Source organism: Electrophorus electricus, chromosome 5 (genome assembly GCF_041902795.1).
Source record: "Electrophorus electricus isolate QZ-2024a chromosome 5, ASM4190279v1, whole genome shotgun sequence".
Taxonomy (NCBI): Eukaryota; Metazoa; Chordata; class Actinopteri; order Gymnotiformes; family Gymnotidae; genus Electrophorus; species Electrophorus electricus.
Window position 1 is genome coordinate 21,852,166 of NC_137501.1, and position 27,500 is coordinate 21,879,665.

General features: G+C 44.1%; 2 protein-coding genes across 3 annotated transcripts in view; one reads left to right on the top strand and one right to left on the bottom strand.

Moving 5' to 3' along the window:
* ndst3 (N-deacetylase/N-sulfotransferase (heparan glucosaminyl) 3) overlaps positions 1 to 23,632 on the top strand; it is a 45,797-nt gene extending 22,165 nt beyond the window's left edge. The window contains exons 6-14 of the mRNA XM_027024617.3: positions 898 to 1,026; positions 11,947 to 12,129; positions 12,966 to 13,062; positions 14,573 to 14,696; positions 14,881 to 15,055; positions 16,429 to 16,599; positions 17,030 to 17,139; positions 18,401 to 18,503; positions 22,659 to 23,632. Coding sequence (XP_026880418.1) covers positions 898 to 1,026; positions 11,947 to 12,129; positions 12,966 to 13,062; positions 14,573 to 14,696; positions 14,881 to 15,055; positions 16,429 to 16,599; positions 17,030 to 17,139; positions 18,401 to 18,503; positions 22,659 to 22,778 — 1,212 coding nt within the window. The 3' untranslated portion in view covers positions 22,779 to 23,632. The remainder of the gene's footprint in view (positions 1 to 897; positions 1,027 to 11,946; positions 12,130 to 12,965; positions 13,063 to 14,572; positions 14,697 to 14,880; positions 15,056 to 16,428; positions 16,600 to 17,029; positions 17,140 to 18,400; positions 18,504 to 22,658) is intronic.
* Positions 23,633 to 26,571: 2,939 nt separating this feature from the next.
* Positions 26,572 to 27,500, bottom strand: part of prss12 (serine protease 12) — a 30,601-nt gene continuing 29,672 nt past the window's right edge. For both annotated transcript variants that reach the window (XM_035530300.2, XM_081714408.1), the window contains exon 13: positions 26,572 to 27,500. This exon is cut by the window's right edge and continues 1,122 nt beyond it. The gene's annotated coding sequence lies outside the window, so the exon portion shown is untranslated.

Here is a 27,500-nt window from a genome sequence, read left to right on the forward strand (position 1 = left end):
CACTCACACACACACACACACACACACACACGCACACCGCTGTCTAGTTCGCTGTAATAAGGTGTAGACAAAATACCACAGTCAGTGTGTTATTTTTCCCACATCATTATTTTAAAGTGAGACGTGTGGGAGGGGTAGGGGAGAGGGGTAAGCCTCTACTGCTGGGGTGCAATTTTCCACTCTGTGCTCAAGATTCATTCAATCACCCCCCCCCCCCTCTCTCTCGCTCTCTCTCTCTTTTCCCTTCTTCTTTCTTTAGTTTCCTTCTCTCCCCATCCTCATTTTCCCTGTCTCTGCATCGTTTCCCTTCATCTCTCTCCCCCTCTCATACCACCCCTTTCACACTCAAACGCTCACCCTACCCCCCACCCACAATGCCGCACCACATGTGACGAGCCCCTGCCAGCGTGTAGCCTTTCTCTCGTTCTTGGACGGCCCTCGGCACGGAGGCAGTCAGAGGCAGCGACAGGCAGCAAGAGGTACCCGGGGTAGCAGGGCAGCACCATCCAAAACCCACCGTGTAACGCGGCGCTAAACGGGCCACGACCACGCTAACCGCAGCGCAGGCACAAAGCAACGCACGCCACAGGCTCATTAACAGAGTACAGTCCGAAGCAGGCGGACACTCAACACGTGCACAAGCCGACACAATACGCACGACAGCCTGGTCGGAAACAGGCGAACACTCGGCACAACGCAAGCATGTTGTACAGGCTCATTGGACAGCCAAAAAACGCTGGGATTTGATTATGTAAGGATGGGATAGCAGGACTTGCCGAGTCAGAAGACAAGCTAACGTACATGCCAGAAGAGAGATCACATACAAGAAATGTTCTAAAACGTGTTTCTCTCTCTTTCTGTGTGTGTGTATGCATGCGTGCGTGCGTGCGTGTGTAGGTACTTCCGCGCCAGACATGCGGCTTGTTCACACACACCATTTTCTATAAGGAATACCCAGGAGGGCCCAAGGAACTGGACAAGAGCATACGAGGAGGAGAGCTCTTCCTCACTGTCCTCCTGAACCCTGTAAGAGTATATACATATACACACACACACACACACACCATAAAGTGGTGGTCTAGACTCCTTGCAACTTGGCTGGGTTCAAATCCCATCGGCACCGTGTGAAGCAGCCCACTCTCTGATTCCTGTACCATTTTGGCCATGCGCACACATCACCAGCCAGTAAAGTGAAGCAATTAACATCTGCCTTAGAAACTCCCAGCACTGAGCAGTGTCACAACCAGCTAATTCTGGCCGGTCACCTGAAAAGCGCACACTAGCTCTCCGAGACGAGCTCACCCCCAGATGCAGCCATTCCCTTTAGACAGGGGAGTAGTCTGGTAAAGTGGAGGTGGCCAAATCAGTGAAAAACGCAACGAAAGCGCACTGCACTCCGAGCACTGCTGAGCATCTGAGAGTTAGCAATGAAGTCATACGTAGCCTGCCAGTGAGGGGACCAGCTGTGTCTGTTATTAAATTACACAGCTACAAATATTAATAAACATCAACACAGTAGGAGCTCTCTCTCTCTCTCTCTTTCTCTCTCTTTTTGGATTTGTCTCTCTCCTGTCTTTTCTTTCTTTTTGTCTCCTCTCTCTCTCTCCTTCTCTCTCTCCCTTTCTCTCCCCCTCTCTGTGGGGGTGCATGTCAGTGTTTTTATAGATTAATTTTCCCAGCAGGCCTTTTCTCCCATTATGCATTCCCTGCTCCCCACTGTGACTGTGCCTTGTTCAAATCAGCTGCAGCATTAAAAACACAAGCCGGTGTGTGTGTGTCCCACTCACTCTCTCTCTTTGTTACGTAGTACAGAGATGTTTTATGTGAATTTGAAGCACAGCAGACATGCTCTGTTTTGTCCATTTTATTAGAGTTTGTGTGTGTGTGTGTGTGTGTGTGTGTATGTGTGTTTGTGTTGTGTGGGCTTGTGTGATGTGTAAAGATAATTACTTTCTGCCATTTTCTCTTCTGGCTCTGACTAATGCAAGAGGAACAGTCCAAAACACACAAACACACACACACACACACACACACACACACACACGCACGCACACACACGCATGCACGCACACAGAGTTAATTTAGCCTCCTCAATCAGTGAACCAAGGCCCTGTCTCAGAGCTGCATGCTTGACTTCACAGAAACTTGCACACACCCTCCCCCTCACATAGAAATGCCCTTGCCTATTTTATACAGAAGGCTTCATATGTCACACATCCAAACATTCCTCCTTCACCTTTTGTAGGTTTATTATTATTATTATTATTATGCGTCACAACAATTGAATGTTATAATCGCTGTTCCACATTGCATATTATGATCAGCTCCCCTGGGACATGCACTGCTGTTGTCTTATTGTTTTGTATCTGAATTTTTATTATTGTCTTTCATTAACTTAACATGTGTCTATGTGTGTGTGTCCTCATTAGTGAATATTATTGCCTTGTTGTTGTTCATATATTCTCGCTGAGCTCCAGCAGAGTGCTATGCATTAATATAGACAGTAGTGTCTTATTTTCAATAACGAGGCCCGCTGTCAGATGTCACGGGGCATCTTGTTCCTGTTCAAGCTGGCACAAGCTTTTCCATCCCGAATATGGGCTAACGTCTTGTAATTTGGGGCGGGAACTCTTAGGATTGGATTACCCTTGTTGCAGTTCCAATTGTTGATAACATTTAAACTTCTTATGCATAGAAAGTTTTTTTTACATACTAATTTTCAGGATTTATTCTTATGAACTTACATATGTAATTGGCTGGAATGCTCTAGAATAATGAAAATAAATGTTACAACACTGCATTACGTTCTCTCATTGAGAGAACTTTTTGACTTTGTCATGGAAGAGTTTATCTTTAAGGCTAGTTAACCTTTTGTTTGAGTTCTGGCACTTGGCAGTACTGTGGGTGGAGCTTTACAGGTTGGGCTCCACCCACTGTAGCACTGACATTTGCATATGCAGAGCGATTTAAAAAAGTGCTTTGTCATCTACTCATAGAATGTATCCAAGCCAGTACGGAAGGTTAGAGTTCAAGATACCATTGAACTAGAATATTGTTGAAATACAGAGATCAATGCTGATGCCTATAAGTGCAGAATACATAAGCTCTATCTTAGACAATGATAAGTACAATAAACAATACTCTACAATAAGTACTAGACTTTCAGTTTCTCAACATAAGTGCAGGATTAGTGGACATTTAACTATTCCACAAATAGACAGATATGCAGTCTGCGTTTGAAGACTGCAAGCGACTCTGCTGTCCGGACAGCCAGCGGACGTGAGCCAGGACAGGACAGAGAATAGTCTCAAGGCTTGTCTTCCAGCTGAAGCGTGGTGTTTTAAGCTGAGCGATACTTGAGGTTCAAAGTACTCGAGGCACGGCTCGGGCTTTGACCGCTGACATCGTGTATGGAAGGGCTGGTCCATTTCTGGCTTTGTGGGAGAGCGTTAAGGTTTTACTCATTTACTCAACGACTGGCTGTCACATTAGGCACTCAGCCAATCAATACTGCCGTCCTTCCCCGGATAGGAAGCCATCAGAGTGTGCACCATTAGTCAAGCACTATGAAGTCCAGAGAGCGCAAGAGACTGAGGAAAAAAGAGAGAAAGAGGCTTTAGGTAATGAGGCTTTACGTATGATCTGATCATGCACATGTTAAAACTGACTGAGCGGAAGTGTACAAGCTGTTACGACATTGTATTACCTGCATCAGAGCCATTAGCTATTAGCCATTAGCTAACACTTGTCTAACCCTTAGGCCTGCTGTTTTAGTAATGGTAACCTACCTCACTTCTTGTTTTTCATTAATTAGTGCTGAGAGATTCTGCTTTGATGAGTTATTGGGTTTTCCACCCCCCCCCCCCCTTCCTCTCCTCGCTCTTCTCTACTCCTTTCCACCCCTCTCCTCCGCCTTGGTCTGTTGTGGATGGAAACACTGGGTAAAGGCTCAGGGAAACAGAGGGAAAATGTTGTCAAAGCGTTAATCCTTAGGAAAGCGTTGTGAAAATGTTGGGGAAACACTGTTAACCTAAAGCCTTGGGAAAATGTTATTAAAGCCTTATGAAAACGTTAGGAACGCCTTAAGAAAACACTGTTAAAGCCTTAGGAAAACATGGGGAAAATGTCGGGAAAGTCTTAAGAAAAAATGGGAATACATTGTTAGCGCTTTAGGGAAATGTTTCAAAGACATAGGAAAACACAGTGAAAGCAATTAGGAAATAAATGTGAAAACAATTGGGAATACATTGAAAAATATTTGAAAAACAATTAGGAAAACAAACTTGGGAAAACATTTGGGAAACATTTCTAAGGAATTTTGGGAAAATGTTGAGAAAATGTTAAAGCCTTAGGAAAATGTTTTATAGCCTTAGGAAGATGAAGGGAAAACACTGTTAAAGCCTTAGGAAAACATTGGGAAAGCTTTAAGAAAACATTAAAGCTTTAGAAAAATTTTGGGAAAAACATTGACAAAAGGTCAGTGGAGCATAGCGTTCTACCTTCTGGGCTGGAAGGAAAACTTAATTTATTGCTAATTCATAATTGTGATCTACCAAGCGCAGTGAGAAAAGAAGTCTCTCTGTCTTTTGTGTGTGTGTGTGTGTGTGTGTGTGTGTGTGTGTGTGTGTGTATGTGTGTGTGTGTGTGTGTGTGTGTGTGTGAAAGAGAGAGAGAGAGGGGGAGAGAGAACTATATTTTTTACTCTTGCTCTATCCACTGTGCCTTAATCAAGAAAAGACAGACAGATCAAACAGAACACATAGTTAAGTGAAGAGATCATAACCAAACAACCGACACATCTTTCTGTTTATGAACAGGAATGAACAAACGAATGCAGAGAAGGAGACACAGGCAGGGAGAGAGAAAAGGGCTGAGAAGGCAAGCTACACTAAGTGGCAACGCAAATTTCAGACAAGATGAAATATATGTAGAACAAGGGGCTTTGTAACAGGGACTGGGCAGTGTGACTTGCTCATGTGCACAGTCAGGGGGAGAGATATACAACCACTAACCTGGAACGGGTCTGCAGAGAAAGAAAAATGTGCTGCTTAGGGACAAAAACTTCCAGCTGGTTTAGAGTGTGTGTGTGAGAGAGAGAGAGAGAGAGAGAGAGAGAGAGAGAGAGAGAGAGAGAGAGAGCGAGAGCGAGAGCGAGAGAGAGAGAGAGAGAGAGAGAGAGAGCGAGAGAGAGAGAGAGAGAGAGAGAGAGAGAGAGAGAGAGAGAGAGAGAGAGAGAGAGATTTTTGCTCTTATTAAATCTTCTTAGCCAAAGGGGTGTAGCGGTTTAACACCAGAGGGGTGGAGCCCAAGGAGCACTGAAAGAGAACACGGCTGCAGATACGGCTCCGTGTCCATGAAGCATTCTTGTTAGGAGCCAGATACCCTGAGAACTGAGGAGTCAAACTGACTAAGAAATGAGGAGCCAGATTCACTGAGAAACAAGGAGCCAGATTCACTGAGAAATGAGTTAAACTAACTGAGTAATGAGGAGCCAGATTCAGAGAGGAATAAAGTGCCAGATTCACTGAGAAATTAGTTAAACTAACTGAGTAATGAGGAGCCAGATTCAGAGAGGAATAAAGTGCCAGATTCACTGAGAAACGAGGAGCCAGATTCATTGAGAAATGAGAAGCCAAACTGACTGAGAAAGGAGGAGCTAGATTCACACATTCACATAGATCCAAGGAGTCAGGTTTACTGAGGGCCGAGGAGCCACATTTACACTTTGTCGCAGTTCACTAGCTTCAATTTTGCAGATTTTGCTGCCGAGCAAAATCTAATTCAAGCCTTTATTGTGGTGCTTTCATTTCTGGCGACACTGTGTGCACGCAGGCCCACTTAAGAGCTGTAGGAGGTGAATGCTTGGTGCACCACACTCATTGTATCAGAGTGTGTGGCTCCAAAGCCTCCACTGCTGAATCAACTACTGAATCTCAGTAGGAATTAATTGAACAGTAATGTTTTTGTGTGTGCTGTTTTATTGTACATGTTGAGATTTGTTTCAGAACTTTGTTTCAGGCGAGATTACACAATTCCCCACTGACATCCCACCAGTACCCCAAAGCTAAGGAAACAAATGTAGGATGTGTGTGTGTGTGTGTGTGTGTGTGTGTGTGTGTGTGTGTGTGTGTGTGTGTGTGTGTGTGTGTGTGTGTGTGTGTGTGAGAGAGAGAAAGAATGAAATAATGAAATGGATGGATTTATTCTGTAGCTGTAAGTGCTTTGGGTGCAAGGCCAGGCCATGTCATTACGTGTGTGTGTGCGCGTGTGTGTGTGTGTGTGTGAATCGGCTGAACAAGGACCATGAAATAACAAATGGGTCAAGATTAAACTGAACACCATGAGACAAGCAAGAGTCAGAGGGAGAGGAAGAGTAGGGACGGGGGAGGCAGATGAAGAGACAGACGGAGAGAGAGGGAGACAGACGGAGAGAGAGGGAGACAGACGGATGGAGAGGGAGACAGAGAAAGAGGGAGAGGGAGACAGACGGAGGGAGAGGGAGACAGACGGAGGGAGAGGGAGACAGATGGAGAGAGAGAGACAGACAGAGGGAGACGGAGGGAGAGGGAGAGGGAGACAGACGGAGGGAGAGGGAGACGGAGGGAGAGGGAGAGGGAGACAGACGGAGGGAGAGGGAGACAGATGGAGGGTGAGGGAGACAGACGGAGGGAGAAGGAGACAGATGGAGGGAGAGGGAGACAGACAGAGGGAGACGGAGGGAGAGGGAGACAGACAGAGAGAGAGGGAGACAGACGGAGGGAGAGGGAGACAGAGAAGGAGGGAGAGAGAGAGAGAGAGAGAGAGAGAGAGAGAGAGAGAGAGAGAGAGAGAGAGAGAGAGAGAGAGAGATTTTTGCTCTTATTAAATCTTCTTAGCCAAAGGGGTGTAGCGGTTTAACACCAGAGGGGTGGAGCCCAAGGAGCACTGAAAGAGAACACGGCTGCAGATACGGCTCCGTGTCCATGAAGCATTCTTGTTAGGAGCCAGATACCCTGAGAACTGAGGAGTCAAACTGACTAAGAAATGAGGAGCCAGATTCACTGAGAAACAAGGAGCCAGATTCACTGAGAAATGAGTTAAACTAACTGAGTAATGAGGAGCCAGATTCAGAGAGGAATAAAGTGCCAGATTCACTGAGAAATTAGTTAAACTAACTGAGTAATGAGGAGCCAGATTCAGAGAGGAATAAAGTGCCAGATTCACTGAGAAACGAGGAGCCAGATTCATTGAGAAATGAGAAGCCAAACTGACTGAGAAAGGAGGAGCTAGATTCACACATTCACATAGATCCAAGGAGTCAGGTTTACTGAGGGCCGAGGAGCCACATTTACACTTTGTCGCAGTTCACTAGCTTCAATTTTGCAGATTTTGCTGCCGAGCAAAATCTAATTCAAGCCTTTATTGTGGTGCTTTCATTTCTGGCGACACTGTGTGCACGCAGGCCCACTTAAGAGCTGTAGGAGGTGAATGCTTGGTGCACCACACTCATTGTATCAGAGTGTGTGGCTCCAAAGCCTCCACTGCTGAATCAACTACTGAATCTCAGTAGGAATTAATTGAACAGTAATGTTTTTGTGTGTGCTGTTTTATTGTACATGTTGAGATTTGTTTCAGAACTTTGTTTCAGGCGAGATTACACAATTCCCCACTGACATCCCACCAGTACCCCAAAGCTAAGGAAACAAATGTAGGATGTGTGTGTGTGTGTGTGTGTGTGTGTGTGTGTGTGTGTGTGTGTGTGTGTGTGTGTGTGTGTGTGTTTCTGTGTATGTGTGAGAGAGAGAAAGAATGAAATAATGAAATGGATGGATTTATTCTGTAGCTGTAAGTGCTTTGGGTGCAAGGCCAGGCCATGTCATTACGTGTGTGTGTGCGCGTGTGTGTGTGTGTGTGTGAATCGGCTGAACAAGGACCATGAAATAACAAATGGGTCAAGATTAAACTGAACACCATGAGACAAGCAAGAGTCAGAGGGAGAGGAAGAGTAGGGACGGGGGAGGCAGACGAAGAGACAGACAGAGAGAGAGGGAGACAGACGGAGAGAGAGGGAGACAGACGGATGGAGAGGGAGACAGAGAAAGAGGGAGAGGGAGACAGACGGAGGGAGAGGGAGACAGACGGAGGGAGAGGGAGACAGATGGAGAGAGAGAGACAGACAGAGGGAGACGGAGGGAGAGGGAGAGGGAGACAGACGGAGGGAGAGGGAGACAGATGGAGGGTGAGGGAGACAGATGGAGAGAGAGAGAGACAGACGGAGGGAGAAGGAGACAGATGGAGGGAGAGGGAGACAGATGGAGAGAGAGGGAGACAGACAGAGGGAGACGGAGGGAGAGGGAGACAGACAGAGAGAGAGGGAGACAGACGGAGGGAGAGGGAGACAGAGAAGGAGGGAGAGGGAGACAGACGGAGGGAGAGGGAGACAGATGGAGAGAGAGAGAGACAGACAGAGGGAGACGGAGGGAGAGGGAGAGGGAGACAGACGGAGGGAGAGGGAGACAGATGGAGAGAGAGGGAGACAGACAGAGGGAGACGGAGGGAGTGGGAGAGGGAGACAGAGAAAGAGAGAGAGAGGATAACATATAGAGACATGTAGCAATATCATTCCCAGACTCTTCCCTGGGAGATAGATTGAAATATCTCTTGGACATTACCCACTGACCACAGTGCTGTCTGAAATATATCTCACCACTTAGTTACGTTTCCTCCTCTGTGGACATAGTGCCCTATCGGCCTCCTCTATATTTTGCAGCATAGCTATCGAAACTATAGTGTCTGATGAATAGAATAGAATAGAACAGAATTATATACCCCATTAAGGTCTTGCTTAATATTCCATATTTTTTATTTTTCTTTCATCAGTATCATACTCTTCTGTTTCTATAAGTACATGTTGCAAAAATACATCCCAGGTATGTGTATATCCCAGGAATGGTATGTCAGAATGACAGAAACATGTATTATGGTAGGGAATAATCTAGCCGTTTCAGGTTAGAGTGTGTGTGCTGTCAGGTGCGTGTGTGTGTCTGTTTCTGAGTGTGATTGTGTGTGTATGTGTGTGTGTGTGTGTGTGTGTGTGTGTGTGTGTGTGTATGTGTGTGTGTGTGTGTGTGTTTATGTGCTGGTTAAAATGTCGTGCTTTGGCCGGACGAGTGGTTTATCATTCTCCCAGGCACTGAACTTCTTCCAGGAGGAACATCTGTTTGAAACCCTTTAAACTCATCTCTGTGTGTGTGTGTGTGTGTGTGTGTAATAGGTCATCCAAATTTAGTTGTTAAAACAGGGGGTTGTGCTGGCATTCTCCAGTGTGCTTGAGACAGACAGAATGAATGCATCTGGACCTAAGATTGTCTCTCTCTCTCTCTCTCTCTCTCTCTCTCCCACTGGAGAGCACTGCCAGGTAAAATGAATTGTGTGTGTGTATGTGTGTGAGCACGCAGGCACAAACTCATTTGTTACTAGTCTCTATAATTAAACTACTCCAATGTGTGCACGAGTGTGTGTGTGTGTGTGTGCGCACGTTTCTGTGTGTCTGTGTGTGTGTATGTGTGTGTGTGCGCGCATGTGCATATTTGTGTGTTGAGAAGAAATGCACTGCCTATTGATTGCTGGAAGCGCAGTATAAATCATATCTTAAACAACCTCTTTATGAGGTTAGAAAAAAACACTGGTCAGGAAACCGCTGGTTCCCCTTAGAGGTTTTTCCCACTGTAGCTTACAGCAGGTACTCTTTTGTGCTTGAAATCTATTTAACTCCAACATTGTTTTCACGTGTAGGCACGATACCCTGCACTGGTGCGCATGCGTGAGGGTGGGTGAGGACATATCCCCCTTGCCTGTAGCAGCGTGTCGCTGCTCCCCACTGTGGCCCGTCCTCAGGGATGCTTAGAGACCCGTAACTCGATTCCCTGCCCTAGCGCCGTTACCGTGCCAACCTGGCTCCATGGCGACCCTGCTAAAAGCGAGCGGCTAGCTGCTGTGCACCCAGCCGCCAGCCAGGGCCGCCGGTGCACAAACAGCCGCTCTCAGCCTGTAACACCCGCGGTGTGTAAAGTCATCGTTTGTAATACCCATAACGAAGGGTTCATTTACATGTGTGTGTGCATGTGTGCATAAGTGTGTGTGCAGTATTTGTCTGTGTGTTGCTGCACAGGGAAAATGGCTCCCTGCTCTGCATCGTGGATCTCAATCTAGGCCACTTATTCCCATTCCACCTTGACACATTCACAGCCTACTAAACCATTCAAGCATGGAGACCCAGTAAAACTTATTCTCTTCTCTTCTCTTCTCTTCTCTTCTCTTCTCTTCTCTTCTCTTCTCTTCTCTTCTCTTCTCTTCTCTTCGCCTCTCTTCTCCTCTCTTCTCTTCTCTTCTCTTCTCTTCTCTTCTCTTCTCTTCGCCTCTCTTCTCTTCTCTTCTCTTCTCTTCTCTTCTCTTCTCTTCTCTTCGCTTCTCTTCTCTTCTCTTCTCTTCTCCTCTCTTCTCGTCTCTTCTCGTCTCTTCTCATTTAATCTCTTTCCATAGAGATCCAGTCAAACTTCTTTCACATTGACATGTCATTCTGTAATATTACTGAATAGACTCTTAACATCAGAGCAGTTGCTACGGTAATGGCCTCTTGCATTGACCGTGATCGTAAGAGCCTTCTGAAGAAGTGAGCATCCCCTGTAGGGTCACATGGACTTTAAAATGCAGTCAAAGTGTAACAAGGGTCAAGTGGAAGTTGCACTGTTGTCGAATGTTGTTATAGTGTAGTCGAAGTGTATCAAAAGCCACGTGGAAGTTATAGTGTAGTTGAATGTAACAAGGATCGCATGGACGTTGTAGTGTAGTTGAAGTGTAACAAGGATCACATGGACGTTATAGTGTAGTTGAATGTAACGAGGGTCACATGGACGTTGTAGTGTAGTTGAAGTGTAACGAGGGTCACATGGACGTTGTAGTGTAGTTGAAGTGTAACGAGGGTCACATGGACGTTGTAGTGTAGTTGAAGTGTAACAAGGATCACATGGACGTTGTAGTGTAGTTGAATTGTAACAAGGATCACATGGACGTTGTAGTGTAGTTGAAGTGTAACGAGGGTCACATGGACGTTGTAGTGTAGTTGAAGTGTAACGAGGGTCACATGGATGTTGTAGTGTAGTTGAAGTGTAACGAGGGTCACATGGACGTTGTAGTGTAGTTGAAGTGTAACGAGGATCACATGGACGTTGTAGTGTAGTTGAATGTAACAAGGATCACATGGACGTTGTAGTGTAGTTGAAGTGTAACAAGGATCACATGGACGTTGTAGTGTAGTTGAATGTAACAAGGATCACATGGACGTTGTAGTGTAGTTGAATGTAACAAGGATCACATGGACGTTGTAGTGTAGTTGAATGTAACAAGGATCACATGGATGTTGTAGTGTAGTTGAAGTGTAACGAGGATCACATGGACGTTGTAGTGTAGTTGAAGTGTAACGAGGGTCACATGGAAGTGTACGAGGGGGTCTGGAGGGTGGATCTAAAGTTGATCACTCAGTGGTTATCATACTCTTGGCCCAAGACCAGATTTCTGTTCCACTGGTTACTCTCCACAACACAACAACCAATATTCCGACTTCCCCACTTAGTACTGCCATCTACAGGAAATATGCTGACATTGTAACTGAGATGTTTGGTTTGGCTGTTCTCTCTCTCTCTCTCTCTCACTCTCACTCTTATTTTCTCTCATGAAAACACATAAATGCACATCTGTGAAGATGCATGCAGACACAAACACCCCCCCCCACACACACAGATTGTAAATGTGGTAATTCTGCCTTTGTCTGATTATATCACAGTGTGAACTAAATATCTTTTTTCTCTCTCTCTCTCTATCTGTCTCTCCGTCTGTCTCTGTCTGTCTATCCCCCCCTCTCTCTCTCTCTTCGTTTGTCTCTCTCTATGTCTGTGTCCTGTGGTGTAGATTAGCATCTTCATGACTCATTTGTCTAACTATGGGAATGATCGCTTGGGTCTGTACACGTTCGTGAACCTGGCCAACTTCCTGAAGTGCTGGACCAATCTGAGACTCCACACGCTCCCCCCGATCGAGCTCGCGCACCACTACTTCTCCCTGTTCCCTGAGCAGAGAAACCCACTCTGGCAGGTCAGTGTGTGTGTGTGTGTGTGCGCGCGCGTGCAGGTGTGTGAGCGACTGAGCCGTGTGAGTGCCTTAGAAAGTGAGAGTGAGAAAGAGAGGCAGGATCTGTGGGCGTAAGAGAGGTGTATGTGTGGTGAGAAGGTGAGAGAGGAAGAGGAACCTGAGAGAGGTGTATGTGTGGTGAGAAGGTGAGAGAGGAAGAGGAACCTGAGAGAGGTGTATGTATGGTGAGAAAGTGAAAAGGGGGTGGAGCCTGCATAGTGCGAAAGAGGAAAAGGGGGTGGAGCCTGCATAGTGCGAAAGAGAAAAGGGGGTGGGGCCTTCATGGTGAGAAAGAGAAAAGGGGGTGGGGCCTTCATGGTGAGAAAGAGAAAAGGGGGTGGGTGTATATGTGTTCGTGCTTGTATTGCCATATCTATGAGCACCAAAGGACCGTTCATGCAAAAAGAGGCTGTAAAAGTAAGTGCTAAGTATGGAAACAAGAATGTTAAGGTCCATTCTGCTGGTCGCCTATGCATTTATTTAATATTAATATCATAATAATAATATCATTTGTTCAGAAAATAACATGACGTGTGGGCACAGGGGGAGAGGAAGTATTTTCTGGTAAGCCCTTGTTTTTGGTGGGTGTGTTGGATGGCTATTTTTTGTTAATGCATCTTGGGTTGATATGATTAGTGAATAGCCCAGTTCCATTGTCTGAGTGCATTTTCAGTGCCTGTTGACTGACAGGATTCCTTGGCTATAGAACACACTATAGAACACACATTCTATAGAACACACATGCTGAGTACTGTATGTATTGATTGATTGCGATTTATGATTGGTGTGTATTTGTGCAGAACCCGTGTGATGATAAGAGGCACAAGGACATTTGGTCTAAAGAGAAGACCTGTGACAGGCTACCAAAGTTTATGGTGGTTGGACCTCAGAAAACTGGTAATGACATTTTTCTTAATGTAATTCAAATCAAAGTGTGTGTGTGTGTGTGTGTGTGTGTGTGTGTGTGTGTGTGTGTGTGTGTGTGTGTGTGTGTGTGTGCGTGTGTGTGTGTGTGTGCATGCACATGCATTCTCGGCTTTGTTTTAGATTGTAAGAGCCTTCTGAGAAAGTGAGCATCCCCTGTAGGGTCACATGGACTTTAAAATGCAGTCAAAGTGTAACGAGGGTCAGATGGTTTAGCTGGTTTATAATGGTTTAGATGGTTTATAATCATAGTTAAGTTTTTTTCATGTAAGATTTTAAGGTCATGTGTGAGTGTTTGTGAGCATGTTATGAGAAAGTTTACGTGTGTCTGTAGGTTTGTGGGGTTTTGAGTATGCAGAAACTTTGAGAGACAGAGATTGCAAGTGTGTGAGAAAATGAGTGTGTGTGATGTATGCATGCATATCTCTCTGTGTGTGTGTGTGTGTGTGTGTGTGTGTGTGTGTGTGTGTGTGTACACTATAGTTTTCCTTGATCCCACATCATATCTTACCTTGTATGGCTGACACTGATGAAAGTGCATCTAGAGGCGTCTCACACACTAAAGGAGAACAATAACCTAGGGGGAGAGAGAGAGAGAGAGACAGAGCAAGATGGAGGGAAAGAGAGCGAGAGGAAGGAGCGAGGGAGAGAGAGAGAGAGAGACAGAGCAAGAGGGAGGGAAAGAGAGCGAGAGGAAGGAGCGAGAGAGAGGGAGAGAGAGACAGAGCAAGACGGAGGGAAAGAGAGCGAGAGGAAGGAGCGAGAGAGGGAGGGAGAGAGACAGAGCAAGACGGAGGGAAAGAGAGCGAGAGGAAGGAGCGAGGGAGAGGGAGGGAGGGGGGGAAATAGGGAGAAAGAATGAAAGTGAAAAAGAAAGAGAGAAAAGGAGACAGAAAGAGAGTGAGTGATGACTCTCTGTGTTGTCTAGCTACAATAGTTTGATTGGTGTCAGGACTCTCTGCTTGTTAGACAGTGTCTCCTCTACACTCTCAACTCTTCACCACCCCAAACTTACAAAACATTCACTCGCCCACTCTCCCTGACACGTACCACGCGTGCCCGCGCACGCACACACACACACACACACACACACACACACACACACACACACACGCACACACACACACAAACCTTCGCCCCCTCTCCCTCATGCACACACATACAAATCCATCCTGGCTTTCCCCAGCAGACACACTTGCAGCCCATGCACACCCTCACACACACATTTACACACTCACACCCGCCCAGAGCCTTGCATGCACGCGCAGATGAAAACTCTGTGCCGTAAATAGAGTATCGACCGCGGGGATCTTTTCACTCTCTTTCTCTCTCGGCCTGGCTGTCTGCCATGTCTGTGCCAGCATGCTTCAAAACGACGAATTATACACAGTGTCATCACTCTTTTTTATTGTGTCCTCCCCGACCCCGCCTCCTGGTCCCGCCTCCTGGTCCCGCCTCCTGGTCCTGTGCCTCTCCTCCACAGGCACTACAGCTCTCTACCTCTTTCTTCTCATGCATCCCTCCATCTCCAGCAGTTTCCCCAGCTCCAAGACCTTTGAGGAGGTCCAGTTCTTCAACACAAATAACTACCACAAAGGCATTGACTGGTAAATGGCTGCATTTGTGAGTGTGTGTGTGTGTGTGTGTGTGTGTGTGTGTATAGGGATGTGTGACTGATTCCATATTTGTGCTGGATTATTGTATTGTCCACATGTGTATTCTTGCATGTGCTTGCACATTGTTACTAAACTGTGTGTGTGCATGTGTGTGTATGTGTGCCCCCTCTCTAAGGTACATGGAGTTCTTTCCTGTGCCATCGAATGTCAGTACAGATTTCTTGTTTGAAAAAAGTGCAAACTACTTCCCCTCAGAGGACACACCCAAAAGAGCTGTTGCACTGTTGCCCAAAGCCAAGATCCTGACGCTGCTCATCAACCCCTCTGATAGGGCCTACAGCTGGTACCAGGTACGCCTCCAACTAATCATAGACGATTAGCCAACCTCAGATGGCCTCTAAAAGTGCCTACACTTGGTAGCAGGAACTCCTTAAACAAATTGACATGAACAAATCTAAAATGTTTACACCACTCAACAAACTCTGATAAAGCCTACAAATAATGCCATGTATCCAATTAGGACTAGTAACTTCATGATATGATACAGGCATCACGATATGGTACAATCCCTAACAGTCTGATATACAAATTTTATTAAGGTGGATTTGAGCAATATTACTATTATTGTTATTACTGATAATAGTAAATTAATAAATAATAACAAATAAAGACCAATAACAATCAATGAGGCGAGTAAATATAAGTACCAATATAGAGAAAGCAAAAAGTAAAAAAGAATTCCGGAATACAGCTGATAGCTTTTAACCCCCCACGAACAGGAACGGATTTAACTCTAAATTGTAGTTATAAACAGAATAAGAAAACCAAACCATCAGAGCACCACACAGGTCCCAGCTCACCCGCTTCATACCAACCACATTTACAAATGCTAGAAAAATTACATTTTAGAACTTACAAATGCTGAAAAACAGTTATAACTTAGATTAACATTTTGCCACTCACATTTACCCAAATGCCAGGTTTTTGTTTTGTTTTTGTTTTGTTTTTGTTTTGTTTTGTTTTTTTGAAAGGGCTGATGGCAGTGGAGTTTTTCCCAGCCTGCTATGCGCTTGGTATCGCGACAAAAGAGAGTGCACAAGCGCACGTCCATGTGGGCACAAGGTTATTTATCTAGCCTATAGACTTCAGCGTGAGAGAGAGAGAGAGAGAGAGAGAGAGAGAGAGAGAGAGATGCATGAAAGAGACAGACAGAAGCAAAGAGGGAGGGGGGTGCAGCAGAGAGAGTGAGCGAGAAAGAGTGCAAAAGAGAGAAGGAGAGAGAGAATCTCATCACCAGCTTTCCTCGGGGGAATCCAGCTTGTGATTATTACCAATGGAGAGGACATGGAGAAGAGAGGAGAGAGCTTTCGACCTTATTCCTGTGTTAAAGAGTGTGTGTGTGTGTGTGTGTGTGTGTGTGTGTGTGGGTGGGTGGGTGTGTGTGTGTGTGTGTGTGGGTGTGGGTGTGGGTGTGTGTGTGTGTGTGGGTGGGTGTGTGTGTGGGTGGGTTGGTGTGTGTGTGTTGCCATATGTATTGCTCTTGCTCTTGACCTTGTATTGTATTGCGTGTCCTTGCAATATACATATAATTTCTATACCTAAAGGTGCATATGTAACAAATGTGCCAAGCCTGAGTTCTGATTGGTCAATGTAATTGTGATTATGTTGTGCTCACATTCTCTCTGATGTGCCTATGATGCGCCAACCTTCATTGCCGTGGCAGCACCAGAGAGCCCACGAGGACCGCACGGCTCTACGTTTCAGCTTCTACGAGGTGATCTCAGCCAATCATCATGCTCCGTCAGAGCTGCGCTCCCTACAGGGCCGGTGCCTGGTGCCCGGCCTGTATGCCGTCCACCTAGAGAGATGGCTCACCTACTACCCTCCCAGTCAGGTACACGCACACATACACACACACACACACACACACACAAACATGCATGCACATGTGTACACGCACGTACACACACATGCACGTACACATGAGTTCAAACATACATTCACACATGCACTCTCATATGCTGAGAGAGAACAGAGAGCCTGTGTTGGCACCTCTTTGATAGTTCACCTTTCATTACGATTTAAGAGATTAAAGCAAGAGTACGCTCAAATAAACAAGAGCGACTCACACACTCATTCACAGAAATGGAGAGTGACAAGGTTTCTCTGTCTCACACACACTCACACAAAGCCTTTTTCTGTGTTTGTAAAGGCTGCCAAAATATCTTTCTGTGTTACCAACGAAAATAGTGGACACCCAAGCTTGCTCAAAGACGTTAATCTCCCACAATCGAATGTGTGTGTGTCTGTGTGTGTGTGTGTAGCTGATGATAATAGATGGGCAGCAACTGAGAAACGACCCAGCAGCTGTGATGGATGAGGTGCAGAAGTTCCTGGGCGTTTCCCCACACTTTAACTACTCCCAGGCACTCACGTGAGTGTAACCAACACACACACACACACACACACACACACACACACACACACACACACACACACACACAATCATGATGAATCTGATGTCTTTCAAATGACAAAACCAGTGTGCTGCTTTGGTCCCCTCTCCTCTCCTCACCTGTCTTTTACTAGTGTGTTCTTACAAGCACTCACCTGATTGGCCAGCTAATAGACGATACGCTTTTGTAGCAAATTAGATGAATTCTCATCCGGCTGATCCCACGTTGAGCCATTAGGATTGTACCTAACGAGAGTAAGCTTCATCACGAATTTGTAATTAAAAATGAGTCATGACAAATTCACAGAATTCTCTCTTCCCTCTCTCTTCTTCACCTCTCTCCCTCCCTCTTTCTCTGCCACACTCTCTCTCCCTCTCTCTGTTGTTTAAATTAAGGTAGTTAGCCGCTCTGTCTATAGTGTTGTAAAGCCAGTAGAGGAAAACACATTCATCAGACAAATGTGCATTATACCAAAGCTATTCTCACACGCATGCATACACATACTTACACGCCCACCCACCCACATACACTTGTATTATGCCTTTGCTGATTTAGCTAATAGGCAGCATGATTTGTGTGCGTGTGTGTGTGTGTGTGTGTGTGTGTGTGAGAGAGAGAGCGAGAGAGAGAGTGAGAGAGAGAGTGTGTGTCTCTCTGTGTCTGTGTGTGTGTGTGTGTGTGTAAGAGAGAGTGTGTTTGTAGGTTTAATTTCCCTCTGTGCATTTGTACTGTAGTTTAGGTCAAAGGTTCATGAGTGATCTCTGTTTACAGCCTCTCCACTGGATTAATTAGCACCCTAGCCACACATTTATTAAATATGCTCTCTCGCTCTCACACACTTACACACTCACACACACACACACACACACAAAACCGCTGAGAGCTGTGTAAGATTGCTGGTGTTTGCGTAAGTGCTTATCAAACCAAACCATGTTTCCCCTGACAGTGAGACAAGGTTATGGCTGATATCTGTCAGCCTGAAATGTGTGTGTGCGCGCTTGCGTGCGTGCAGGCGTGGGTGCGTGCGTGCGTGCGTGCGTGTGTGTGTGTGTGTGTGTGTGTGTGTGTGTGTGTGTGTGTGTGAGCATACCTACATTGGCAAATTTGCTATAAGGTGTGAATTTACTTTTTGGGAACTGTCAAGACAAAATGTGATGAGATGATTGAGTTCTCAACCCAGGTCTCTCTCTCTCTCTCTCTCCTTCTCTCTCTCCTCTCTTCTCTCCTCCCCTCTCCCAGGTTTGACCCTCAGAAGGGTTTTTGGTGTCAGCTGTTGGATGGTGGCAGAACTAAGTGTTTGGGCAAGAGCAAAGGACGCAGATACCCCGCCATGGATGCAGAGGTAGAGTCCAACACACTGTCTACTCACTGATACATTCTTCTCAACCTTACTAGGATGTCTCTGCGTTCTTCAAAGTGCTAACTCAGCACTGGGACAGTTCAATAAATCAACACAGTACATCAGGACAACAACAAAAGTACTGATAGACACACAGAATGTTCTAAGATAAATACTTATGAATGCCGTAGAACCTCACAGATTAGAGAAACTGCCAAATATGACTGTAAAGCTAAGGTAGCCATTGGCAATTAGAAATAGAATTATGCAAGGTTTTAATTTTTCAGTGTTGTGTTTTAGTCTACAGTTTCACACACACACACACACACACACACACACACACACACACACACACACACACACACACACACACACACACACACACATACAACCGCGATAAATGAAGGGCCAGCACATATCTCATGTCTGTAGCCAGGTATGCAGACCATGCAGTGAGATTCTTGTAGTGGAGAAATCGTGTTTGTTTGTTTATTTTGCTTTTTTGTGTGTTGGTATCATGGGATTTAATTAACTTGGTAAATACTTTAAAATGCTTTTATGTGTTACCTCAACGGTGAGTTAAACAGTGTTAATGTACTACCCAATGGCACCTTAGTCATGGATGGATAACAAGTACCTTCACAACTCAACCGTTGTCCATGTACAATAACAGATTCAGACAAGACTTTTCTTTAAATGTTGTTTCAATAAAATCTCTCTCTCCATGAAAATTTATTTTACTCTCAACTTGTGAGAACAAGTTGTTCACGCAGATTCAAGGTAAATACTAGACTTCCTTGGCATGATAAGTTTATATGAGAAATAACTACGTACACCAAATGGAAGCTGAGAAGTATTTTGCAGCCCTAATGAATTATTTCATTTCTATGCAGTGACGTCTTCCATCCCGTGTTCCTGCTAAATTACCTGCTAACATTGTAGTCCTGTATTTCCAGTCCTATATCATTTTATCTTACACAGAAATTGTATCATCTCTTGGGATTGCGTGCCAACATTTTGTAGAAACGGAACACGTTGCGTGTGACCACTAATATTATAGTGCATTACTGAGCTGTTGTTACCGTTACCATACCCATGATTCAGAAACCACCGAAACACTACATAGGCTGTAAAGTCAGCAGAGTGTCTATGGAGAGCACAATACATCTGGCCGTCCAGCGTGCAAAATGAGATGTTCCAGAACATTGGTACCGCATTAGAAATTAGAAAGCCGTTAAACATCACTACACTAACGTGAAGAAGAAACGAAAACCCGCTCTGCTCTGATGTAGGCGGGCTGGCCAGAGCAATCTGTTCTGGACACCCTTTAAACACTGCTGACCAGATGAAACTAACAGTCTGTGAAGTATGCCGGGGGTTATATTTACAGTTGGAATTACAGACGGGGATGAATGGGCCAGAAGCAGGCTGTGTGAACACGTACATTAAAACATGAATGAATTTTTTTGTGTGTATTTGGGACATCATAGGAAATTTGATGCATTCTTCCAATACTATTCCAGTATTTTCATGTTACAATACACCATTATTCTGTCATTACACTCCCAGTGCTATCGTAATATTCACATAGTATCGTGTCAGTATTCTCTCAGGACTTTCCAATACTGCCCTCCTTTTCTTACAATACCAGTATTATCCCAGTATTCTCTCAGTACTATTCCAGTATTCTCTCAGTACTATTCCAGTATTCTCTCAGTACTATTCCAGTATTCTCCCAGCACTATCCCAGTATTTTTCACTTATTAGTAGTGGTCCTTTCAACATAAAGGTCCATGAATATTGGACATAAATAAACACAAATTTAAAAAAATACAAGCACAGAAGGAGGACTATGGAGATATGATGAACCAGCTTTAACATACCTGACTCTGTGTGGTGCCTGTAAATATGTTGTGGAATTTCAAATGAGGGCTTTATGTATGTAACTTGTCTGATAAGGAACTTTATAACCTCTCCCTGTCTACAAAGTAAGTGTGTGTGTGCGTGTATGTGTGTGTGTGTGTGTGTATGTGTATGTGTGTATGTGTGTGTGTGTGTATGTGTGTGTGTGTGTGTGTGTATGTGTGTGTGTGTGTGCGTGTATGCGTGTGTGTGTGTGTGTGTGTGTGTGATGTGTGTGTGCGTGTATGTGTGTGTGTGTGTGTATGTGTGTATATGTGCGCGTATGTGCGCGTGTGCGCGTGTGTGTATGTGTGTGTGTATGCGTGTGTGCGTATATGTGCGTGTGTGTATGTGTGTGTGTGTGTGTGTGTGTGTGTATGTGCGTGTGTGCGTGTGCGTGTGTGCGTGTGTGTGTGTGTGTGTGTGTGTGTGTGTGTGTGTGTGTGTGTAAGAGCAGTGATATAAGGTCCATCTGTCTGTTAGGTCCTCTCTCTGTATTCTGGTTTTCTTTATTCTGTGCTTACCCTCTTTTGTTCTTGTCTCAGATTCAGATTCCTAAAGGACAAAAAGATCACAGTCACACTCCACAGCATGAGTAATTTAGTATTGTGCGGAGGACTGGCAGAGGAATACATAGGGCAACAAATCAAAGAAAAATATGAGACAGTTGTTTTAAACATAAAAGGTAAAGGTAATTACATAAACTGAATTAAATAACAATTTAATATAAAGGGACAAAGTGCAGAAAATCAAAAGACAGGTAAAGGATTAAAAGGTAAAAGACAGACTGGCAGGACACCGTGGAGCCTTTAGTCTGTCTGTATATGTCACCAGCTCTTTGCCTTGATGACTGTTACTGAGCGGTTAAATAACAGTAGGACTTGGCAGCTGTTATTGTTTATATTAATGGAAGGATTTTTTTTAATATATTTAATAATCTGTCAGAAGTGATAAGTCATGCAACAAATGCTGTGGAACATGAGCATTAACCCTCTGATGCTCAGGGCATTTTCTCTGCTTTTGCATATTTTTTAAAATTCACTTACTTATAGCATGATACCCATATGTTTCATAACAAAATATTCAGAACCTAATAAGGTACCATTTGACCTAGAGCACTACATAAAGAAATAATATGGTGATAAAGCTAAAAATATCTTGTGAAAATATTCCTTTACTCACGTGAACCAACTGTTTCTGTGTTTGAAATAAGTTTACTAAGTGTTTGGTTCACAAATTTCAGTGTTTGGTAGTGAAATATATGAATAAAGTAGTACAGAAATGTGCAACAAATGTCTAATAGGACATTTTGTACAATTTATTGAATAAAAGTGTTCATACTACTTTCACCAAATCTTAGAGAGACTGAGAGGAAATGTGACTGAATATTAGATGACTTCATATTAGATATCAAGCCTCACATAATATCAAAATATCAAGCTTCATGTCTGCACGTGAGAAATGAGCATTACAACAACTATAAGCAAATTATGGCAGAAACAGAAGTCTCAGTTGTACAGGATAGTATTCAGAATGGCCAAAACATATCTATTCATCTATAATATACTATCTTTCTTTCACACAAAAACCCTTTAACAAAGTAAACATTTACTACTGGACAGTCAATTTTGTGGAACGAAAGTATACTGACTATTATCTTACAATTCAATTTCAAGAATATTGCACAGAAGCAGCATTTAGCTAGATAGCTAGTAGCAGACACTGTGTCTAAATGTGACCATAACTAAATTCCCTATTATAGCGATATTGTAAAATAACATTAATTTAGCCATTAATCTTTTATTTTCATATAAATCATACCCCTCAGACTCTAAAGCTCTATTATCTTCACTACTTTCAAAAATCGCTGCAACTTCAGCAGCTGTACACTTGTGGACTGAAGAAGAAAGGAAATTTTACTGACTTGAAGGGTAAACCCTTAATGATTTCATGATTGTTTATTGGTTAGTTTCACACAAATTGACACACATTCATCAATCCCAATAACACGTGATTAGAGGGATAAGACCTGAAAGACACACCAACAGTGAGAGGCAGATGATGTGTAGGCGCTTTTTCTGTGCTGTATCATCACAAAGATATTGATAAAAAATATTGAGAAACATTGAAGCAAACACGCCAGCACGTGCGTCGATCGCAACGGGTTAATAAACAATTTGGAGACAAAATCCTTATTGATTGTTCTTTCACTTTCTTCAACTCTCTCTCTCTGTCTCTGTCTGTTTCTTTCTGCAGTCCCGGGACTTTCTTTCTCGCTTCTACAGGGATCACAACATCGAGCTGTCTAAGCTCCTCCATCGGCTAGGTCAGCCTCTTCCTGCATGGCTCCGCGAGGAGCTCCAAAAGGTCAGGTAGCACTAAGGTCAGAGGTCGAGGGTCACGACCGCAAAAGGACACCAAGCAAGTGGGCTTTCTGCAGCCAGAGGGGGCAAAGGTGACCAGCAAGCCACTGGAGCGGCCTTGTTTCCCCTGGCGACACGGATGTGCCGCTCAGAGCGGAAGTACGCTGGGAACAGGAGGGAGGGGATGGAGGATGAACTGTATCAACCCCTGAACACCGAACACAGTTTCACCCCCTACTTCAAGCGGTGATGCCTAGTTCTCCAGCCCCAAGGGTCATAACTCCCTGCAGGGTTCTGGTGCCTGATGCCAGACCAGGGCAGGAATGAACCTGCACTGGGCAGTCTGGCTTGGTGCCCCTGACTTAAAGCCTTTATAACTGCTTCACAAGGACTTCACTGCTGCTCCATGACACTGGGAATCTGCCCTTGCACACTCATCGAAGAGTGGACAGCGTGGGGGCGGAGCCAGGCATTGACGACCGTCGACCTCAACGAGGCGGCATTAAGCTGCTTGTTACTCGAACTGAACTGTCACATTCCACACAGTCGAATGCACTCGGAAGAAGAGACACAGTGTGAAAGTCAAATAAATCTATCCTGAATTAACATCAACTTGAACAGCCCACTGCTGCTGAAATCCTGAGAATAACTTGGAGGCGTGTGCGTGCATGTGAGCGTGTGTGTGTTCAGTTGTCAGGTAAGCCTTTTCTTTGCTCATTCAGATGGGCTTGAGCTGATTGGTCCATTGTGTGAAATATTCCCTCCGATTCTTTTTGACATTTGTCTCATTTCAGTGAGATGGTGGTGCTTTGGAAATGTACAGAAATATATATAAATATATTAAACACTGGAACTATGTTTTAGTAACTCTGTTACTTTCCATTTATTTTTGCTGGTTTATTTGTGTGTGTGTCTGTGTGTGTGTGTGTGTGTGTGTGTGTGTGTGTGTGTGTGTGTGTGTGTGTGTGTGTAGTATTTGTATAGCTCTTATTAATCTTATCACATTATTCAGATAAGAATGTCCCACATTCGTTGGTGAGGCGAATAGTTTTATTAAATACCCAGTCAGTTTAGACTTTCCATAGATCAAATGAGAGGTAATGTTGCGGCAGTGTCTAGACTGAAATGTAAAGAACAGCCTTGAAATGTGAGTTACTTGTAATGAATCAGTTTTCCAGATGGTGGCGCCCCAGTCACACTGACCAGGTTCCCAACAGCAATTCTTCTTCACCAAATTCAGAAAGAAGCCATTGATCATAAATAACAGAAAAAAAAAAATTAACATTACAGTGCATTTTTTAGCTTGTATTAACATTTATAACTACTCAAAAAGTACTGAAAATCCTAAATCCCTGCATATCCCACTGAGGTTTCATAAATCAGAAGAAACAGCCTTGTGTTATTATTTGTATACTAGCACAGAGGCAAAGCCAAGTGGTTGAGTCAAAGTGACTCTCCATGATGTGTCCTCTTAACAAAGCAATCAGTTTCATAGTACTCATGTACTCCTAGAGTACCTGTTCGCCTAAAGCATGCACCTCCACAAACTGATCTCAGATAAGCAGGTGTGAGCCCAGAACCGGTTAACTGTAGGAAGCGGAACCTAACACTGACCACACATTGTGATTGTGTGTGTGTATGGTTTGTCTATGCCCCATGATTTCCCTTACAATGTGAATGCCTAAAAGTAGTTGGCTGTTGCTGTACTCAAGGTAAAACTACACACACTGGTTCACAGTGGTGTGCTTCGGTTTCAGATCACTGCACTCAATCCCGGCGTTTCTGGTTTAATTGCTGTCAAGTGCAAAACTTGCATCTGAGTCTGAGTCATGCAGCTGGAAGGGGAAAACGTGGAGCCACCCAGAACTCAGCCATGCCACACGAACCCACCGAGTAGTACCTGCTTCGCAACACAAAGCAATCTGCCCACCCACCCCCAACCCAGCAACGGTGACGCAGCCATGCTGTTTTAAGACTGAAGACCCGCTCACGTCCCGTCTCTCCTCGGCCATTTCACACAAGCCCCCCTCCCTTCTCGGAGCCTGGAGGAGATTCGTCTTCCGTTCACAGCTGGGGCTGACCCCTCCCCCCCTGACAGCGCGACGGAGCCCACACAAAGGGAGGCGCGTGCTGACCGCTGTCTGTCAGTCTCCTGTAAAACCACAGCCTCACAATTACCCTGCTGGGCACTGGCCCGGATCAGCCGTGCAACAGATATCCACTCGCCCGTGGCCTGGATGGTGGTACTGCCCTCTACTGCCAGCGCATTTACTGAATGTGGGCTGTTACGTCTGGTCATGCTCAGCACCTCGGAGGGTGATTTCACATGGGCTAATCACTTTGACCGTTTGCTTTTGAGCAGCAGATTTGCAGGCCGACACACACACACACACACACACACACACACACAAAGGGTCCTTGGGGTGGTGTTTGTTGATCAAACAGGAACACGCTGAAAGACTGACCAAGCTAACAAACACAGTGCTAGCCAAGTAAAGAAAAGACACAAAAACCATTTTCCTCATTGACTAACAAATGCCCTAATTTCGGTTTTATGTTTGACCTTTCATTGTCAGAAGTGTAAAGTATACACACTTACATGCATTCTCGCACACACATTCATGTTGGTTTACTTTAAAGCATAGTGAAATATGTAGTACAATCGATTTTTAACTGTGGAAGTACAAACACCCAGAAGTAACCCACACCCAGCTGTGCTTCAGGAAATTATAGTGAATGTAATGACTTTGTCATTGCTCAGAGACCAACTGGCTCTTTCTCTATCAGATTTCTTTGCTTCATTTTGTTTTCTTACCCCTTTTATTTCTACACCACCACCCCCCACCGACACAAATATTCCAAAATGTAAGACCCTCACACGCATGAAAACATTTTTTCTTATTTTTCATTGTATACTATACAACAAACATCCACTACTTTTCAAAACTGACAACATGTAAACAGAAGATAAATTCAGGTGACCAACTTCCTTAAGTAATTTGAGAAAAGTAATTTGAGGATTTATGTCAGGATACTGCCTGTTTAAGGACTGGGAACAATGTTAAAAAGGTGGACCTGAATACCAACAGACCTGCATTTGCTCAGTATGCATGTGTGTGACAGGAATTTGTGTGTGCGCCAGCTGGACAGTACATAAATCGAGGATCTGAATGGGTATTACAAGGACAATAAGCTGACAGCACCTTTTGATTCAGTGCATTCACATCTGATGATCGGGGACTGATCGGGGACCTTACTTTAAAGCATACTGAAATATCATGTAGTACAATCTTTTTTTTTTTTTTTTTTTACTGAGTAAGTACACACAATGAGACCAATTGGCTCTGGTTGTCTCTTCTCTTTTTCACTGGATCATTTTGTGTTTTCTTGTCCCTTTTATTTCAACAACACCCCCCCCCCCCCATTTTTATTGACTCATTGCAAAAAATTTGAGACCCTCATAAGCATCATCTTCACAACCTATTGGTAGAAAACTCAGGCCGCAGAGTGGCAGCAGGAGGCTGGACCGAGCAAATTCCAAGTACCATTCCCATTCCGCTCATTCCACAACTTTAAGGATTCCAGACATTGTGTTCTAGATCTTTCAGTGATCTTTAGAGCAGCTTCGGCTGAACTCCCTGAACTCTGATGTCAGACATGCACACCTGCCATTGTGACATTATCTGTAACTCTGTTATTGGTTAAAAAGGAAGTACTACCTTTATTAATATTGCACTACATCAAGGTAATGTAAAACTTATTCATAAACATAATGTGCACCGTAATGGTATTAGACATTACTGTAGTTTAAAGGAAAAGAACAGGAAAGGATCTGGTTGACAAATTTCAACAACCAGATTTCAATAACCACTATGACATTATGCAATGGGCATCCTTCAACATTGTTCACAGGTGATTACTTTAAATATAAATGTACATTATATAGGCTGAAGGTTAAAACTTATGTAAACATCACGAGTGAATGTGGAGCTATCACCGTTTCTGTGGTGAGGATGAGATCCACACAATTGGCAGTTTTAACTTGACCATATGTAACATTGTAAACCTGCACAAAATAGATACATTATAATAGTAACATAAAAATGGGTTAAAGAGGTATTAAAGATCCTTATTACTACAGTAAAAAGATGGACAATATGGTATCAACAAGCAGAAGTTAGCACTGTACATTAAAAAATAAACATTGAGCTCAATACTGGCATTGCTTAAAACAGTATAAAAATATATTACTGAGAATATCCCAATATACCCTATTTTACTAAAGTTTCAGGTATACTCAAATGACATAAGGAAATCAGTTGCTTTAGCTCTTAAATTGTGTTTTTCTTATTTCAGTTCATTGCATACTGCACAATTTAATACTTAAAAACTCCCTTAAGTCATTTGAGAAAAGCAGCAACTGAGTGCAACTTGGATTTATGGCAGGATACTGCATGTTTATGCACTGGACACAATGTTAAAGAGCTGGACCTGAATGCCAACAGACCTGCATTTGCTCAGTATGCATGCGTGACAGCTGGACAGTACTTAATCCGAGGACCTGAACGGGTATTACCAGGATAATAAGGGGGCAGCACCTTATGATTCGATGTGTTCGCATCGGATGATCGGGGACTGAGATATTTAGTTGATAAGTTTACAATAAGTTGATACTGAGTTATTTGGCTAGAAAATAAAGGTAGAGAAAAGTCATCTGAAAATCAGTCCTGGAGGC